The following is an 18,123-nucleotide window of genomic DNA, read 5'->3' on the forward strand; positions in this document are numbered from 1 at the left end:
ACAATTCTGCAGATCCTCCCATTGTGTCCCAACACACATTACACACTCGAGAGGGAAAGGGGAGAAACAAGGCAAAACTAATGAAAAGCTTTGAGTGGCTGCTCTTCTCGGAGCACACCCACACTCTAAAGCCCAAGAACTGCCCCAGACGCACACACGCACACATACCTCACTTCCAGCTAATAGTTGCTATTGAAACACGTATTTGCTGTTGTTACCTGCACATCCTGCCACATCAAGTGGGATGGTTTTGCTGTGGTGTTACTTCAGCGACCTCGAGGGGGAGGCGTCCTATTCCTTATCACCATGCATCATATAAACCAAAAAAGTATATTTCCTCCTCTCTGAAACAGTTAAAAAGAGGTTCAGCATCAAGTTAAGTAATGTGTGTGGGAAACGTCAAAACAGGTAATGCATGACAAATTGTACTGAAGCAAACTAATGCTGGTTAGTACAAATACAGTTTTCACAGAATAGTCCAGCCAAAGAATTGTGCTCATGTGTATGTGTGTGTACACATTCATAACAGCATAAACAGGACAACCGTTTTAAAATTAGTGCAAAGGCTTTTCATTTTTTATTGGACGCAATAAAGCAAGAAGAAAAGTCAAGAAAACATTTGGCTTTTATTTTGAATTCTGATTTAAGTCCTTTTTTATACCGATACCTGGTACTAAACTATGACATTATGTCTTTAAGATACATTATGCTTGTGTCAGTGATGCAGACATATGATTTGTCATCAGAAATTACAGGCCTAAAACGGAGATCTCTTCCCTCCACACCTCACCATTACACACTGCACAGCATATTGATAAACGACAAACATGCTAGGAAATTCAGGAAAATTTATTGAGATTTTTTAAGAAAGAAGGGGACGTCTGGGGTGAAGTAAAAGTAAATAGCCGAGCACAAAAGTGAATGGAAGAGTGTTCAAAAACATATAGGACAATGGTGGTGAGCAGCAGTGGTTCTTTACCTTAACAGATATCCTCCTGTAGTTACATTGGGAAAAGCTACATATTATTTGATGACTGTGCACAACATTGAGATATAGGGCTATATATAATTAGGGGTCAGTATGATTTTTTTGAAAATAAATTAATATTTTTATTCAGTATGCATTAAATTGATTCAAAGTGATTGATCAAAAGAGTAAAGACATTTATAATCTTTCAAAAGATTTCCATTTCAAAAAATGTTCTGTTCAATTCAACCCTGAAAGAAAATGTGTTACTGTTTCCACAAAAAATTTAAGCTGTGAAACTTTCAACACTGATGATAAGAAATGTTTCTTGAGCACTAAATCAGCATATTAGAATGAATTCTGGAAGACTGGAGTAATGATGCTCAAAATTCAGCTTTACCATCGCAGGAATAAATTACATTAAATTAATTAAAATAGAAAATAGTTATTTAAAATTGTACGAATATTTTATAGTATCACTGTTAATAAATGCAGCCTTGGTGAACATTGAAAAAAATCAAGGTTGTGCACAGTCACCTCTTCAGAATGAGAGATGATGTCTCCTCTCTCTCTCTCTCCATCTCTCCACATCAAATCTTTACCTATTATGACTACGGTGCAACAATAAGTAGATTGAAAGTAAAATGAAGAAAGAAAAATTCTCTGCTTTAAAATGAATCTTGAAAATCTAAAAAGGTCATTTGCTGAGACCTTGGTAGAACTTGAAAAGCCTATATTTATTTTTGGAATTAATATTTCATGCATTATATAAAATGAAGGAAGGTCAGCGAGCCAGTCAGCAGTTAAGAACTTTAAAAATATGCACTGTGTATGAGCGCAGCAGAGGGAGGCAGACATGTGGCCCTGAGTGCATTTTACTGTATTTCAGCAGGAAAAGATATATTCTCTAAAAATAGGAAGGATGAAGAACTGGATGGAGAGGGAGGGTTAAGGGGACTCTGAGGTAACACGGGCTTGCTGGTCTGTGCAGCTTAGCTGTGCAAATTTAGACACAGTCACCATCATGGAACAAGAGCAAGACAGAGGGAAGATGCTGAGTAATTTTTTCAAATGTTCAGCTAATGTAAAGCTACAACAAATATGTCACAATACATGCTGTTAACATCTCCTTGAGATATTAATACATTTCAATGCCATTTTAGTTTGTGGAAAATGTATTAGAATCAAAATACTGAGATGTGATATTGCATGTAAATTATGCAAAAATAAAGTTATATTATATTATATACAAAAATAAAATATTTAAAAAATATTTAAAGATTTTTATGAAAACCTTTTGATCAGTTGTTTTGACTCAGCATTTTCGAACAGTAGCTATTGTAGCAACCATTTTTCTCTACAAAAATTGAACTTATTATTATTGATTATTTTACATATTATTAATATATTTTGGCATGCACTTTTGTTATTATAGCTGAAGAATAACTTGAATACGTTTTAGATATTACAAAACTTACTGAGGAAAAATGCTGTTGACCAATCTGACATCACAGAGAATTTACAGACTACAATCAGGGACTACACAAATATTGTCACACATAATTATACGCTTTTCCAGTTGTGTTCATGTATGAAACACATCATCTGCCTGAGTATCTTGACATGATTTCCACACATAGTTCTGTAACCACACGACATTTTTACTCAGAGAGGTGGTGAGACATGCTTTAGATAACTATGTTGGGCTGGAGAAGCTCATAAAAATATGCTCAACCTGCAAAAGAAAAACAACTTAGGTGAAGGGGATTGTCCTCAGAGGACAAATGGGTTTTTTTGCCTCTCTCTTCAGTGACAGACAACTTCATAAAGACATGGCAGCTCTATTTGTCATTGGCAAAAATGTCAAATTGTAAAGATACAATACAATAATTGAGACACCAGGACCTCTGTATTGTCAACAGCACATATTTTCATTTTATTTGTGCATGTTTGAGTACTTTTTTAGTCCAATAAACAATATTTTATCCAGTCACCAGTTTCATCAGGAGCTGAATAAAACATCACATGAATCATTATTTATTAGCAGGAAAACAAGTAACATAATCCAAAACTTCCAGCTAAATTGTACGACCTTCATGATCACACCTTTATGTTTTTCAGTTTGTGGTGGAAGGGAATTCTTGTCTGGTGATGTTCAACAAAGTCTCTGACAATCTTTGTAGCATTGTGGGTAATATGAGACAAAAGTTACTCAATGGCATAGTATCACAATACAAGAACTAGTCTATAACAAAATGCAAAGTCATGGGGATTCATGCGTAAACCCATCTTCAGAATATTATGGGAAATGTCCTCCTAATAAGCCTAGAAGATGATAATCTCCCAAATAAAATAGGTACAACGCTTGTTTATAATACTTAATATGCAGCACCAGACCAGCTGTGTCCTCATACTGAAAGACACACATTGTTCGCCTCCTGTGAACTGATGGAAAAGAACCAGCTTTGAAATGTGATTTATGTATCATCTGTGTCATCCTGATAGCCATATATTCACATCATGGAGCAGCTCTGAAGCAGCTTTATGGCCAAACTGTGTTAAACAAAGTTTAAACACCACATATCATTTGATGAAATGGTACCAGTGTTTTTCTGAGACTTTTTAGAATTGAATTATGACTCAGAGTGTCACAATGGACATCAAGATAAGATAAGATGCATTAAGACAGGATGTGGTCGAGGAGTGTTTTTATAAATTAAAGCTGCATAATTTAAAAAAAAAGAGAGCACAGTCACCATACATCTTCTAGAATGTTATTCTCAAAGCAATTCCCTAATCAGTGAATTTAAATAAGCATCTGGCATTATAAGAATACACAGGATGTTAGCCTGAGATAGTTCATCCAAAAAATACATTTCTGTCATGACTTAATTACCGTCATGTCATTCCAAACCTGCAATAATTTCTTTGTATTCTGTGCAATACAAAAGAAGATATTTTGAAAAATGGCTTAATTTTAGTCTATACAATGAAGGTCCAATGTTATTTGGACCTCAGCGTTCTTCAAAATATCTTCTTTTTGTGTCCCACTGGCGAAAGTAAGACATGAGGGTGAATAAAAGATGGGAGAATTTTCATTTTTGAGTGAACTGTGCATTTAAGGACAGTCAAAAAGCTCAAGTGATTCTTTCATTTAATACATACATTCAACCACACTTTATTTTAAGATTCAATTCTCACTATTAGCAAACCATTAACTCTGACTTTTGCTTCAATAAACTCCTAATTTGTTGCTTACAGTAAGGTAGTTGTTAAGTTTAGGTAGTAGATAGGATTAGGGGTGTAGAATATGGTCATGCAGAATATTGCTTTATAAGTACTAATAAACAGCTAATATGTTAATAACAGGCATTCTAATAAGCAACTAGTTAATAGTGAGAATTGGTCCCTATACTAAAGTGTTACCATACATTCTGTTAATTCTTAGGCATATCAAAGACAATCTAGAAAGACTAGATTTGATCTAGCATTGATAAAGAAACGAGTGTCTGTAAGTCTGAAAATGATTATGCATGTGAAGCAATTCACTTTCAAACGCTATATGATTACGACTTTTAATTATAGGATGCAGCTCTTGTTTAGGTGCATTTTAACTTTTCATTCATTTTTCCCCTCTCCTAAATATTAAGAGTTTAAATGAAATGGCCCTCTATGGGTTTTGAAACACTGATACTGCATTTACAGCAAATTGCACCTTCACTTGTAAAAAATTACAGTGCTCAGTGTGTATTTAAGTAAGACAGTGTGCAGTTTGGAAAGCAATACGAGCAGACTCCATGACCACATGAAACACAACTTAAAACTGACTTCAAAGGAGCAATGGAAGAGCAGCAGGAGCAAGCTCTGACAGCAAAAACAATAATTTAATCGCATCATTATAAATATTAAGCAAAATTCGGATTTCTCTCATCATCTTTAAAGTGGCTTTTTATGATGTTTACTCTGTGTAATAAAGGGTTAGGATGATTGAGGTGTCATGTGGGTGGAACCCTCAGTTTCCCCTCGATTAACATCTAAACATGATGTGTCCGTTTATTTCTAAACTATCTGCAGACACTGATCGCTCACATCGCCTGCAGCTTACAGGTTCATCTCCAAGCTGTTAATTAAATCTTTAATTTAAATAACTCGTCTTTGAGTTTCTGCCAATTGCTTTGTATACAGATACCCAGGTGTTCAAGCCACATGACAAATGGCATTAGTGTGGAAATGCATTTGTGTCTAATATGTAACAGAGATTTTGAAAGTCATGGCAGCGTAATCCGAGGTCCCAATAACATGCAGGTTTACTGATGAGTCATGAATACGGCTGGCAATCTCACAACAGAAGCATAACATCATATTACTGTATTACATCTGTTGAGACCGGATGCCAAGTTTTCAACCATATTTATTTGTTTGTTTGGGTCTGTTTTTATTAATGAAGAAAAATAAACAACACAAAAAATGGAAAGGTCACAGCAACTCCAAACCTGTCAACGGAACATAACTCTGCTCATGTTCATTTGAGGTTCATGTTTTAATGTTCAGACAGTAGAGGCTGCACTTTATCCTCAAACAAAACGAGAACTTGAACATATCCGACTACGTAAGTATCCAATACCATGAACTCTGGTATTCATACCTGCGAAGCGTAGAATTGCACGCACAAAACGGTTTAAGTAGAACCATAATGTGCTCTTGGGAAAGGAAAAAAAGGGATGAGCTCAATCTATCCTGTGTAAACCAGGGAAATTCCTATTGTTGGCAGACAGGCCTCAGTCCTCAGGCATTTAAAGTGCATGTCTTGGCTGCACACGACTGCCTCAAGAACACAGGCAAAATCCACAAGCTCAAAAGAGATAAAAAGACAAAAACAATCAGAAGGGTTGGAATTGTAAACCACTGAACTAGAGGATATCCTCTTGTGAAGAATTTGTTCTTCATGGAAAACAAAATGGGCTTCTGTAACATGTAAAGACATACAGAGAGATGAGGAATAATAGAGAGAGAAAGCGACGTTCACTGCGTAACAGTGTGAGAATCTCAAAGTCTAGCTCTGTTGTATGCTACAGACAGACCAGGCAAGTCCAGGCTCATGACTGTAAGCATTTAATAAATCTTCCTCTGAGGAACGAAAGGCCTCCAGAGATTGATGAACTGCTGACAGTTTTATGGCAAAATTACTATTGTTGCACTGGGGGCACTCATCATTAGTAAAATCAATGATAAGGTATGATCTTTTCTTTTCTAACCACACTTTTCTAGCTACCAACAAGCCACCCTCCTCTTTTTCTGCCTTTAATTTCATCACTAGTCTATCAGCATCTCTCTTATAATGACATGCTGCAAGTTGTGAGGCCTGTCAAAGCGTTGCTGTGAGTTTGTCTCAGACATTTGTACACCACTCATGCAATATTGCTTTGATCTTTAGTGACAAATGCTATGGCAAAACAATTTGGACTAATGACTCATTATGTAGACTCTCTAATGCATGAGGACAGGCAAATTAATTTAAAACGATCTCTTCAATTTCGGTGCATGCACTGGGCAGTTTGTCCAGAATTGAATGTGGCCTCCTTAAATGTCTGTGTTTGGCTGATAGTCAAAACAGTTGAATAGGTTAAGACAACAGCTCGTACTTGCATTGACCTGTACAATCTACCTAGTAGGATAATTTCTCTTAAAAAGTCAGCACTAGATTGGTTGAGCAGAACTTTTAGCATTAATGTAACCTTCTGGCGTCTGTACACATGATTTGAGAATGTACTGCAGGTTGTGCAGAAGCATTATAATATTACTAAGTGACCATGTAATATGACTAGTGAAACATTTGAGTCAAGTTTTCAAAGGCTGGAAAAATCAATAATATCAAAAAAGCTCAAAAAGCAATGAAAATAAACTGACATCTTTTAGGAATTCAAATAATTAGTCTTATATAAGATTCCGTATTGTTTGAACTCTTTATCTTACCAATCAATTCATTCATACATACTACACGTTCATATAAAATAAAATAATAAAATACAATAATATTATTTTCAAAAATATTTTCTACGACTAACATACATTTTTATAAGCCTTATTAAATAACTAATAAATAAAACTTTTAAAAATATTTTAAAGGGGTCATATGATGCGATTTCAATTTTTTCCTCTCTTTGAAGTGTTACAAGCTCTTGGTGCATAAAGAAGATCTGTGAGACGTAATCCCCAAACAGTGTTGCCAGATTGGAAATGTCCAGGTATCGTACCAGAAGCTCAAAATTATCATATTTGGAAGAAAATTATCGTACACGAGTCAACCGTACAGAATACAGCTATTTATCTAAAAAAACAACTTTTTGACACGACCTGCAAATTACCACAATAGATAACTAGGCGTACCGTGTTTACATTGGACGCGAGTAGTGCGACAAAATAGGCTACTATAGAAACCATTATAGGCTAATCAGTGACTGTTTGCACTGGATGCGACACGACACGACACATCCCCTACAGTAAACTACTTGTCTATTTATGACGTTTTAAAATTATTTTTAACACTCATTTTGTCCGTCCAGTGTAGACAGACTTTAGCTGTTAACTCCACATCTGAGCCGATGTCATCGGAAGCCTGTGTGTTGCCAGATGTTGAGAGGGTTCTTGCCGTCATGGACCGCAACATAGTGCCCGTTGGCTTTAAAGCAGGGCACCCTCCTGCATTCTTAACACACTCTGAGGTGTGCACCAGCGCATTTAGATTGTCTGTAATGAGCCGATTTCGTGTATAAATATAGAAGCCATATCACAGCTACCATCATTTGAATTGTCATAAAATTATGAAATTATCATACATTATGGGATTTTTTTCATTATTGATCGTACATCGTACAAATACGATAATTATCTTACGTCTGGCAACACTGTCCCCAAAACAGTTTCCCACTTGCGCAATACGGAAATATCTGCTAAACTTGCTACTTATCTTTATCAACCTGGCAACCCTGTGTACGCGCGCTCTCTCCACTGTGAATAAATGCGCTTGCTTTCTGAAAACACTGGTTAGCTTGCAGCTTAGCGATCTCCATTTCAATATTCTATTCTCAGAAAAGTGTAATTCATCAAGTGTTCATTTATATGAGAGAGAGAGAGAGAGAGAGAGAGAGAAAGAGAGGTGGTGTATGTATGAATTACCACAGTTTTTCTGCGTTTCTCTATTAACAGTGAAGCTGTGGCTTGTTTTGCCGTGTTTCTCTATTAACAGTGAAGCTGTGGCTTTAATCCCTTTAGAAACAATGATGTTACCAGCTCCTTGTTGAGAAAGTTAATGAAGCTCTTGAGCGATTAAGCTATTTAGTTGATAAAATTGCGGGGCAGCGCTAAAAAGTTTGTTCTTGAATGTCTGAGTGCGGCCGCAACGTGATCTGTGTGACTGAGTGTGTGCGTTAGATACAGAAGACAGCGCATTAGTTTAAAACTCTTCTAATTTTTAGTATTTTAAACGTAGAGAGTGTGTTAATTTGTGCAATGATAACCTACCAGCAATGTAAATATGATTTTTTTATATATTAGAATGAGTACATTACAATTTAAATTTATTAGAACGAGTACATTATTATTTATGGGCTTGCAGTGTTTAATAAACAGCTGTTTTACTAAACTCTTCTGAAGTGAAATTCAATGCAGTCCCGTATCGTGGCCTCTGTATCGTGATACGTATGGTATCGTGACTTTGCTGGTGATACACAGCCCTACACAGCACACCTCGCTTTTCAGAACTATGAGCTTGTAAAAATCGACGCGTTTCAGAAAGGCGGGGCATAGAGGAGAAACAATAATGTACAGTATGTGGAAAATGTGCTTTTTTAACTTTAAACCGCATAAACACATTTCATTACACCAAATACACAAAATAATGTTCTTTTTAGCAGCATCATATGATGTAAATAAACAGGATGTGAATTAGCCACAATTTACAAGAAATATGAAATATTTCAGCATGCCCTACATGCTACATGAATTACCTGACATTCTTTGAATCCAGTTTGCATTTTTTACATTAAAAATTCCCTCTCTCCATACTCCATAAAGTAAACTTTAACAATGGTACTAACATTGTAATTGCTATAGTGTTTGCGGAGTTTCCCTCCTCCCTGAGTAGGGCAGGACACAATAGATCTGTCGCATTGACAGCTCCTCCGGTTCTCACTGAATAGAGCGAGAATCCTGTGGACAGCAAGCTGACATAATCTGCACAGGACATGCATCTGCAGAGATGGGCTTAGAGTGGCCACAGATGCTCAAAGCTGGAATCCTTTGCAATTACAATGATGTGCTTTATATCCTGAGTAAGAGCACAGCACACACTCAAACACACACACATTCTAAGCTCTATTCTCATTCAATTGACAACGGTCTGTCCTTAATGGGGATTCTGCTTCTGATGAGAAGCTGGTCAAAGAAAGGTCTAGAACTACCGCTAGACAGAGAGACAACTAAAGAGACCATTCTGGACAGAGGGACACCACAAAGCATCCCCTCATTAGCAGTGTCCAAACACTCCAAGACAGGAACAGCTGTCTCTCAGAGAGGAGAGAGAGAGAGCGGTGTCAAGAAAGGTCAAATAGACAAAAGTTTAGTGAGCTTCTTTTCACACAAGTAACAGAGCAGCAGTCTTTAATCGAACTGAGGAATGCAACATAACAATGATGTAAATATTTAAACTACATGATGTATGTAGTGAATATGTTGTGAATATAGTCATGGCTGAATGGCAACACTTGACATTACTTTTAAAAACAGTTACATTAGAAAATACACAATTTTTAATACACAAAATTATTAATTAAAACATTATTTTAATAAGCAAATGTATTCATTTACATCCTTTTGCCACAAGATAATGGAGCATTGCTGTGCAACAAAAATCTGGATGTTGCGCAGTGATGTGAACAGGTGTTTCACATCGTAGCGGTTACAGTTTTTCTCAATTGCTTTGGCATATTTTTCAAAACAGACTTAATCTTTAAACTGTAAGTGCAATTGTCAAAACTGTTAGCTGAAACATCAGAACCCTATTGCATGTCTGCAAACTCACCCAAAACATTTAATTCATGCTTCAAAACCTAGTTATTTTGTCAGTGACATGGCAAATGCCAACATAATAAAAAGCACTTTTGTCATTGTGTGAGCCACACTGGTCAAAATGTTTAGATGTTTTTTTATTCACCATGGAAATATGTGTTATATGCAAATGTCATTTTATTTCTTTTTGTGTTAGTTTTTCTCAGTCGCTTTGGTGCATTTCTCAAATCATCCTTAATATTTGCAAAAAAGTGCATTTCTCAAAACAATTCATACAAACAGCACCACACAATGGATTACCTGCAAAAGCCTGTAACTTACTCAAAATCTTTAGTTCATCTCTCAAAAGTAAGTATTTATGTCAATGAACATATCAGTGCCATCAGAATGAAAAGTCCTTGTGTCATTGTTCACAAACAAGATACTCAAAATGCTTAGTCATGTTGTCAATATAACAGTGCACTTTGTTAGTATTACCTGATGTAAACTATGGCAACATTTTGGATGACAGTTACTGTATTGAACAGTGTGCCATATGCTTATGTATGCCATATATACATTTTCAAAAGTACAAATGTACACATTACTGTTTGTGGGATATTGATTGAAAGAGACTGGATAGAATTCCCAGTTACACTTTTACTAGTGGTCTGAACAAAAAAAAAACACATTACAATGTCATTGTGATATAGAAAAGGAAAAAGAAATATGGGCACAAAGATGAAAATAAAAAATAAGAAAGTCCATTGTCAGAATTTGTAACTCTTGTGTTGTCCTCTGTCTATACAGTAGGTAATGTTCTTTTTAGCAACATCATATGACCCCTTTAAAACTGTAAATAAACAGGATGTGAATTAGCCACAATTTACAAGAAATATGAAATATTTCAGCATGCCCTACATGAATGCCTCTTTACCTGACATTCTTTGAATCCAGTTTGCATTTTTTACATTAAAAATTCCCTCTCTCCATAACCACTTGAGTAAACTTTAACAATGGTACTAACATTGTAATTGCTATAGTGTTTGCGGAGTTTCCCTCCTCCCTGAGTAGGGCAGGACACAATAGATCTGTCGCATTGACAGCTCCTCCGGTTCTCACTGAATAGAGCGAGAATCCTGTGGACAGCAAGCTGACATAATCTGCACAGGACATGCATCTGCAGAGATGGGCTTAGAGTGGCCACAGATGCTCAAAGCTGGAATCCTTTGCAATTACAATGATGTGCTTTATATCCTGAGTAAGAGCACAGCACACACTCAAACACACACACATTCTAAGCTCTATTCTCATTCAATTGACAACGGTCTGTCCTTAATGGGGATTCTGCTTCTGATGAGAAGCTGGTCAAAGAAAGGTCTAGAACTACCGCTAGACAGAGAGACAACTAAAGAGACCATTCTGGACAGAGGGACACCACAAAGCATCCCCTCATTAGCAGTGTCCAAACACTCCAAGACAGGAACAGCTGTCTCTCAGAGAGGAGAGAGAGAGAGCGGTGTCAAGAAAGGTCAAATAGACAAAAGTTTAGTGAGCTTCTTTTCACACAAGTAACAGAGCAGCAGTCTTTAATCGAACTGAGGAATGCAACATAACAATGATGTAAATATTTAAACTACATGATGTATGTAGTGAATATGTTGTGAATATAGTCATGGCTGAATGGCAACACTTGACATTACTTTTAAAAACAGTTACATTAGAAAATACACAATTTTTAATACACAAAATTATTAATTAAAACATTATTTTAATAAGCAAATGTATTCATTTACATCCTTTTGCCACAAGATAATGGAGCATTGCTGTGCAACAAAAATCTGGATGTTGCGCAGTGATGTGAACAGGTGTTTCACATCGTAGCGGTTACAGTTTTTCTCAATTGCTTTGGCATATTTTTCAAAACAGACTTAATCTTTAAACTGTAAGTGCAATTGTCAAAACTGTTAGCTGAAACATCAGAACCCTATTGCATGTCTGCAAACTCACCCAAAACATTTAATTCATGCTTCAAAACCTAGTTATTTTGTCAGTGACATGGCAAATGCCAACATAATAAAAAGCACTTTTGTCATTGTGTGAGCCACACTGGTCAAAATGTTTAGATGTTTTTTTATTCACCATGGAAATATGTGTTATATGCAAATGTCATTTTATTTCTTTTTGTGTTAGTTTTTCTCAGTCGCTTTGGTGCATTTCTCAAATCATCCTTAATATTTGCAAAAAAGTATGTGCATTTCTCAAAACAATTCGTACAAACAGCACCACACAATGGATTACCTGCAAAAGCCTGTAACTTACTCAAAATCTTTAGTTCATCTCTCAAAAGTAAGTATTTATATCAATGAACATATCAGTGCCATCAGAATGAAAAGTCCTTGTGTCATTGTTCACAAACAAGATAGTCAAAATGCTTAGTCATGTTGTCAATATAACAGTGCACTTTGTTAGTATTACCTGATGTAAACTATGGCAACATTTTGGATGACAGTTACTGTATTGAACAGTGTGCCATATGCTTATGTATGCCATATATACATTTTCAAAAGTACAAATGTACACATTACTGTTTGTGGGATATTGATTGAAAGAGACTGGATAGAATTCCCAGTTACACTTTTACTAGTGGTCTATAAGAAAGTCCATTGTCAGAATTTGTAACTCTTGTGTTGTCCTCTGTCTATACAGTAGGCTATATGCTTTCCAACTGAAGATTCATGAGATGAACCTTTGAGCTATTTCAGATCAATTGTTTATCATTGGTTGATCTACATTCTCTTCATTAGTGAAAGTCAAGATTCACTTGCACAATTCATGCCAAATTTACAAAAAGTCTAATAATAATTAGGTATGCGCCGATCCGATATTCATATCAGGTATCGGCTCCGATAGTGCCATTTTTCTCGGATCGGGTATCGGTCAGAGAGAGCCGATCCAAATCCGAGAATTTTTTTTTTTCCGATTGTGCGCCGAAAGACAATATAATAAAAGAAAAGAAATATACATTATAAATAATATAATAAAATAATAAATAATAAAATACAGGCCTATATTTTTTCATATTTGTTTATTTTATTTTTCTTTATAGTGAAGTATTCTGTATCTAGTAGATTGTGAAAGAATGATTATCAGTTCCAAATGTGTAAAAAATGTGCTTGACAGTTGACCTAGATGAACTAACAACTAGATGAACCATTTTGCATTTAATGACTAATACGATGAACTAAAGACTAGATGTTTTGAGGGGTAAGACTATTGCACAGAGAACTATACAATACATTTTGAGCAACATGACATTAGCAACTGATCATGTAGGAAACTGCAGACAAATGCACATAATCAATTGCATGAATGTACCAAAGCAATCGCAGCTTGTTCAAAAGAATGAGAAACTGCTTTTATGATGTGTACAAATGACTAGATGATGTGGAAGTTGTACAAGTAGTTTTGAGAATGTAATTTCTGATTTGAGAAATGCACCAAAACGACTGAGAAAAACTGTAACAACAAAGTTTGTGGCAATATACTATAAGTGTCAGAGAAAAATTTGTGGTTACACAGAAGTAACCCAGTGGTGTGTTTTAATTGAAAACTAGTCAGTAACTACTTCACTACAGTAGCTTTGAGAAATGCACCAAAGCGACTGAGAAAAACTTTCATTTTGTTTTATGCAATTTCATTTAATTTTTGTTATATGCATTTTTTCTACTTTTTTGTTGACTGCTTTCTATACTATACAAGAATGTCAGTTTTATCTGTGTATCACACAGCATTTTAGATACATAGGCTACTTCAACTGTAGGTAATGTATTGGGAAAAGTCAACACTGTAGTACACAAAAAGGAAATTAACATTTATTTATACAGTACATTTATTTTTGTGTTAAAATAAATGTGTTACATGTAAACTGAAATCTCACCATTGCTTATTAATTTTTACACACTCTGTTGTCTTCCCCTTACACCACGCCACCACACATTCTTACATATCTTTCCATTGCTCTTCCACAACAAGCAACTGTGATTGTTCACAGTTTACACGTAGCACAAATGTACTATACAAATATGTATTTATACAGCACTGCACTGGTTGTGACTGTCATCCTCGTATATATATAGGCAAGATTGTGATCCCCATTTCTTTACAATGGCAAGTAGGGCTAGAAATTTTCCAGTTAATTTCTGGAAACTTTCCAAAAGTTTCTGAAAATGTCAAAAAAAAATCCAAAAGTGTCCAAAATATTCTCAAACTTTTCCAAAAATTCTGGAAACTTTTAGGAAATTTACAGGAAATTGTCCACCCTGTTTTTGTCAAACCTAGCAGACGTTACAACCATTCCACGGCTGATATTTATGGAATTTACACACTAATCTGATAGATTTTGATAATTGAACGGATCATTTTGCATGTGATAGCTCACACGATGAAAGAACTTTGAAAGACTTTGACAATTTCACTGAGAATCAACTCATCGGTTTTGAAACTTTTAGACAATTGCACTTACTCATTTGCACACGTGCCAAAATTCATGCAATTTGCTAAAAACAGTAATTAAAATCTGATGTGAACAAGAAACTAATTGTTCAGACATCTGAACTTATTGTTTTGAAAAAAAAAATCTCATTTGATAACTGAGCCAAAGTGATTGAGAAAAACTGTAATATATTGTGGATTTTAGCACACCTTGAAAGCTGTATCAACTAATCTGAAGCATAAACTGTAACTATCCGTTTTATGAGACCCCATGCATCACATATAAAACTTGTGACTGAAGTGTTCATTCAGTTTCACCTTTAGGGAAAAGGTTTCCTCCTTCTGTCAACAAGTTATTAGTGAACTAAAACCATTTCATAGCAAAAGTAAAAGGCTTCCTATGTTCAATTTACAACTAGTGTGGGGTCCATAAGACCTTTTTCACTTTCATATTGAGTGCAAGAGACTTAATAGAACGGTATTGTGCCAAGCGGAGAGACATTTTGGCCTTTCTTGTTGCAGACTATAGTTTGAGATGAAACACGAAGGCTAGAGGCAGGTCAATTTCTGCAACGCACAAGCTGATGGACAGAACCAATTTCAGCTTCCAAGACCTCCAGACTGATTATATAGCTGAAGAAGTGGTGTGAGGTTGTCTAGACAGAGGCGACCAATGAAATACCAGTGTTAGTAAGTCAGCCTATGTAGGAAGTTCTATCCAATTATTTCTCAAAGTAGTAAAAAGTAAATGAGAAAAGTTTTCTTCATCCCTCAGGGGTAAGACTTTGCTATACTTTCCCAAAATAGCTATTTCACAGTTCATAGCTCTGCAGAGTAAATTGGTATTGGATGCTACAAAAACATTTTATCATTAACACATTAAACTTACACAAAAAAACCCTATGTTATCTGAGCATAATTAAATACTAATAATCACAGAGCCTCACAGCTAAAAATATCCAGCCCAACGCTATACTTGAATAAACCACTGTGGTTTATTCCTCTTTATCAGGAATGATAATGATGATGATGATAATAATTATTTATGACAGCTTAAATGACAGCACACAAAACACTTAGATAATATATGTTTATTGCAGCCACAGCATTTGTCTATTGTTTCCTGGCTTGAACTGATCAATGATCCGTGTGCATTTGAAAACCAAATACAATAAATAAAGAAGTTTAAGTCTTTACAGCCAAATAATGGTATTATATACTCAGGAAAACTAGGAACCCTATTTGGTTTAATACATCTCTAAAATTTCGAAGACACCCTTTTACGTAACATCAGAGAGCAGCTTCACGTTTAGTTCCCGAATCTCATTTAAACTTGTATAAACGTGCTGCTTATCACAGATTACTGTGGCAGTTGAGAATAGTGTTTGATCTCCGTATACAGGACATCTATGTATATGGAAAATCCTATATTGGATTTCTTTGCACATGTAAGACTATCAAAAGAGGAGTCTTTACATGACCTCGGCCTGAGGACACTCTTGTATGTTTTTCAGCTCCAGCAGTTAGTAACTCCATCCTGAGCCATCTTTTTTCCCCCGAGAGGTGTGTCTATTTACTAAACGGGCCAAACGCAACCCTTACCCTGGCTGGCCTGCTACAAAGCTGAAGTGAAATGCTGAAAGATGAAAGCATGGCTGAAGCTGTCACTCACCCCATCCAAGCTACAAGCGTTGCCGCATTCTCATCGTCTGTCACTCATACAGGTGCGCAAAAGAGAGACAAAAGGATACGGAGTGAGAAAGAAATAAACAGGTCAGGGAGTAGACAAAGCTGGTCTGGTGTGGGCCAGTTTAACAGTTTTATGTGTGTGTGTGTCTGTGTGAGATGTACAGCATGGGCTTTGATATGTAGCCGCTTAGTGAATGTATGTGTCAAGGTGATGAGCAGGAACTTGTTGGGTCCTTGATGGCTTGTTTATTAATCACGAGGCTTGTGGGCTAAGTCTCTCATCACCTTAACAGGTATAATTAAGCATTAAAGGGCACGCAAAGCTTGATGCGTCTTAGTCTAGCTTTTAGGTTTCATCCTTACCTCATCCACTCCTTTTGATGTAAAACGGCATGAGAGGAGTTTTGCAATAGAGGCCATTTTGCGTTAAAACGAAGTGATTAACTTTACACTATTCGCTATAAAACTGCTTGGCTCACTTATCTCTCTACATAGATTAGGCCTATAGATTACGTCTCGGCAACTCCTGTATCATTAAAATGGAGTTTCAATTTGTATATATGACCTTCGCTCGTCATTCGTGTGGTAAAAAACTCGTAATTACGATATTTCCGAACAAACGTTCACCTGAAGGGCACATATCCATAATACTCTGTAATGAATCTTGAGCGCGAACGGTGTGTAGTGCGACTCCCGAGCGAATGACTGTTGAACTGGTTCATTTTACTGAATCAAAAACATACAGCGCAACAAGAGTAGTCCAATTCCCGAACGAATGATTCTAGTGAGTCGGTTGATAGAGAATCAAACACGTAGCCCACAGTGAGGCCTTAATACGGTTACGTTTACACCAGGGGTGCCCAAACTCCTGAAAAAAAAAAGGGGTGTCCTGAAGAGTTTAGCTCCAACCCCAATTAAACACACCTGAACCAGCTAATCAAGCTCTTACTAGGCATACTAGAAACTTGAAGGCAGGTGTGTTGAGGCAAGTTGGAGCTAAACTCTGCAGGACACCTCCAGGACCGAGTTTGGGCACCCCTGGTTTATACACACAGTTCGGTTAATGACTGAATGTTCTCACCGTGAACTGACACTCGTTGATTTTGACTCACACTTGCCGTATGAACTGAACCGTATGTTGGCCCTCAGGTGACTGGACTCACGCGCATCTCGAGTGTGCGTTGCATGTTTTGTGTGTTTCGGTAACTTACAAATATGAGCTGTGTGGCATCCTGAAGGTTTCAATCGAGTCGTGACTCGTGACCAGAGCGATTTCTGTCAGTTTTGTGGTCTCCATTCAGGTCAAGTCTGCTGTCGGTTAATTGATTTGACTAACGAATAAATACATTAAATATGTTACCACATTTTTATTTTTTGTTTAGTAATGTTTACTAATGTTGGTTTAAATTGTACGGAGCCCCTAAAGGGACATGGTGGTGGAAAAAAAAATCAGATTGAGTGAAAAAATTTGGGGTGGGAGGAAAAAATATTTGTCAGATTTTTTGCGTTCTCTCGCAAAACTTTTGCATTCCCTCGAGAAACTTTGCGTTCCCTCGCAAAACGCAAATATCTTTTGCGAGAGAACGCAAAATATCTTTGCGAGGGAACGCAAAAGTTTTGCGAGAGAACGCAAAAAAAAATTTCCTCCCACCCCGAATTTTTTTCCCACCACCATGTCCCTTTAGGGGCTCCGTAAAATTGTCTAGTTAAGGCCAGTTATTTGGTTGTAGGGGAGCGCGGGGCACAAAGTAACGCGGGGTAAATTGTAGCACACGTGGTTTAAATATTTCCACACATGCTAGCATAACCAAATTTACAGCATTTAGCTGTTATTTATCAGTTTAAATTATTTTTGTAATGCTTCGCTAACTATCAGAAGACAGTAACCAGTTTTAAATTCCAGTTGCGCAGATGGGGTATGTTGTAAC

At 36.4% G+C, this 18,123-nt stretch overlaps 1 protein-coding gene across 2 annotated transcripts in view; it reads right to left on the reverse strand.

Annotated features, from left to right (window-relative positions):
* Positions 1 to 16,759, reverse strand: part of LOC107684761 (sonic hedgehog protein A-like) — a 50,324-nt gene extending 33,565 nt beyond the window's left edge. The window contains exons 1-3 of one of the 2 annotated variants that reach the window (XM_016481120.1): positions 16,559 to 16,759; positions 16,179 to 16,215; positions 219 to 344 (exon numbers count right to left, since the gene is read on the reverse strand). In XM_016481120.1, the coding sequence (XP_016336606.1) occupies positions 219 to 236 (18 nt within the window). In that variant the 5' untranslated portion in view covers positions 237 to 344; positions 16,179 to 16,215; positions 16,559 to 16,759. Of the gene's footprint in view, positions 1 to 218; positions 345 to 16,178; positions 16,402 to 16,558 lie in introns of those variants that run through there. The other variant, XM_016481129.1, reaches the window with a different exon arrangement.
* Positions 16,760 to 18,123: the final 1,364 nt, after the last annotated feature.

This window comes from Sinocyclocheilus anshuiensis, unplaced genomic scaffold (assembly GCF_001515605.1).
Source record: "Sinocyclocheilus anshuiensis isolate Anshui unplaced genomic scaffold, SAMN03320099.WGS_v1.1 scaffold613, whole genome shotgun sequence".
Taxonomy (NCBI): Eukaryota; Metazoa; Chordata; class Actinopteri; order Cypriniformes; family Cyprinidae; genus Sinocyclocheilus; species Sinocyclocheilus anshuiensis.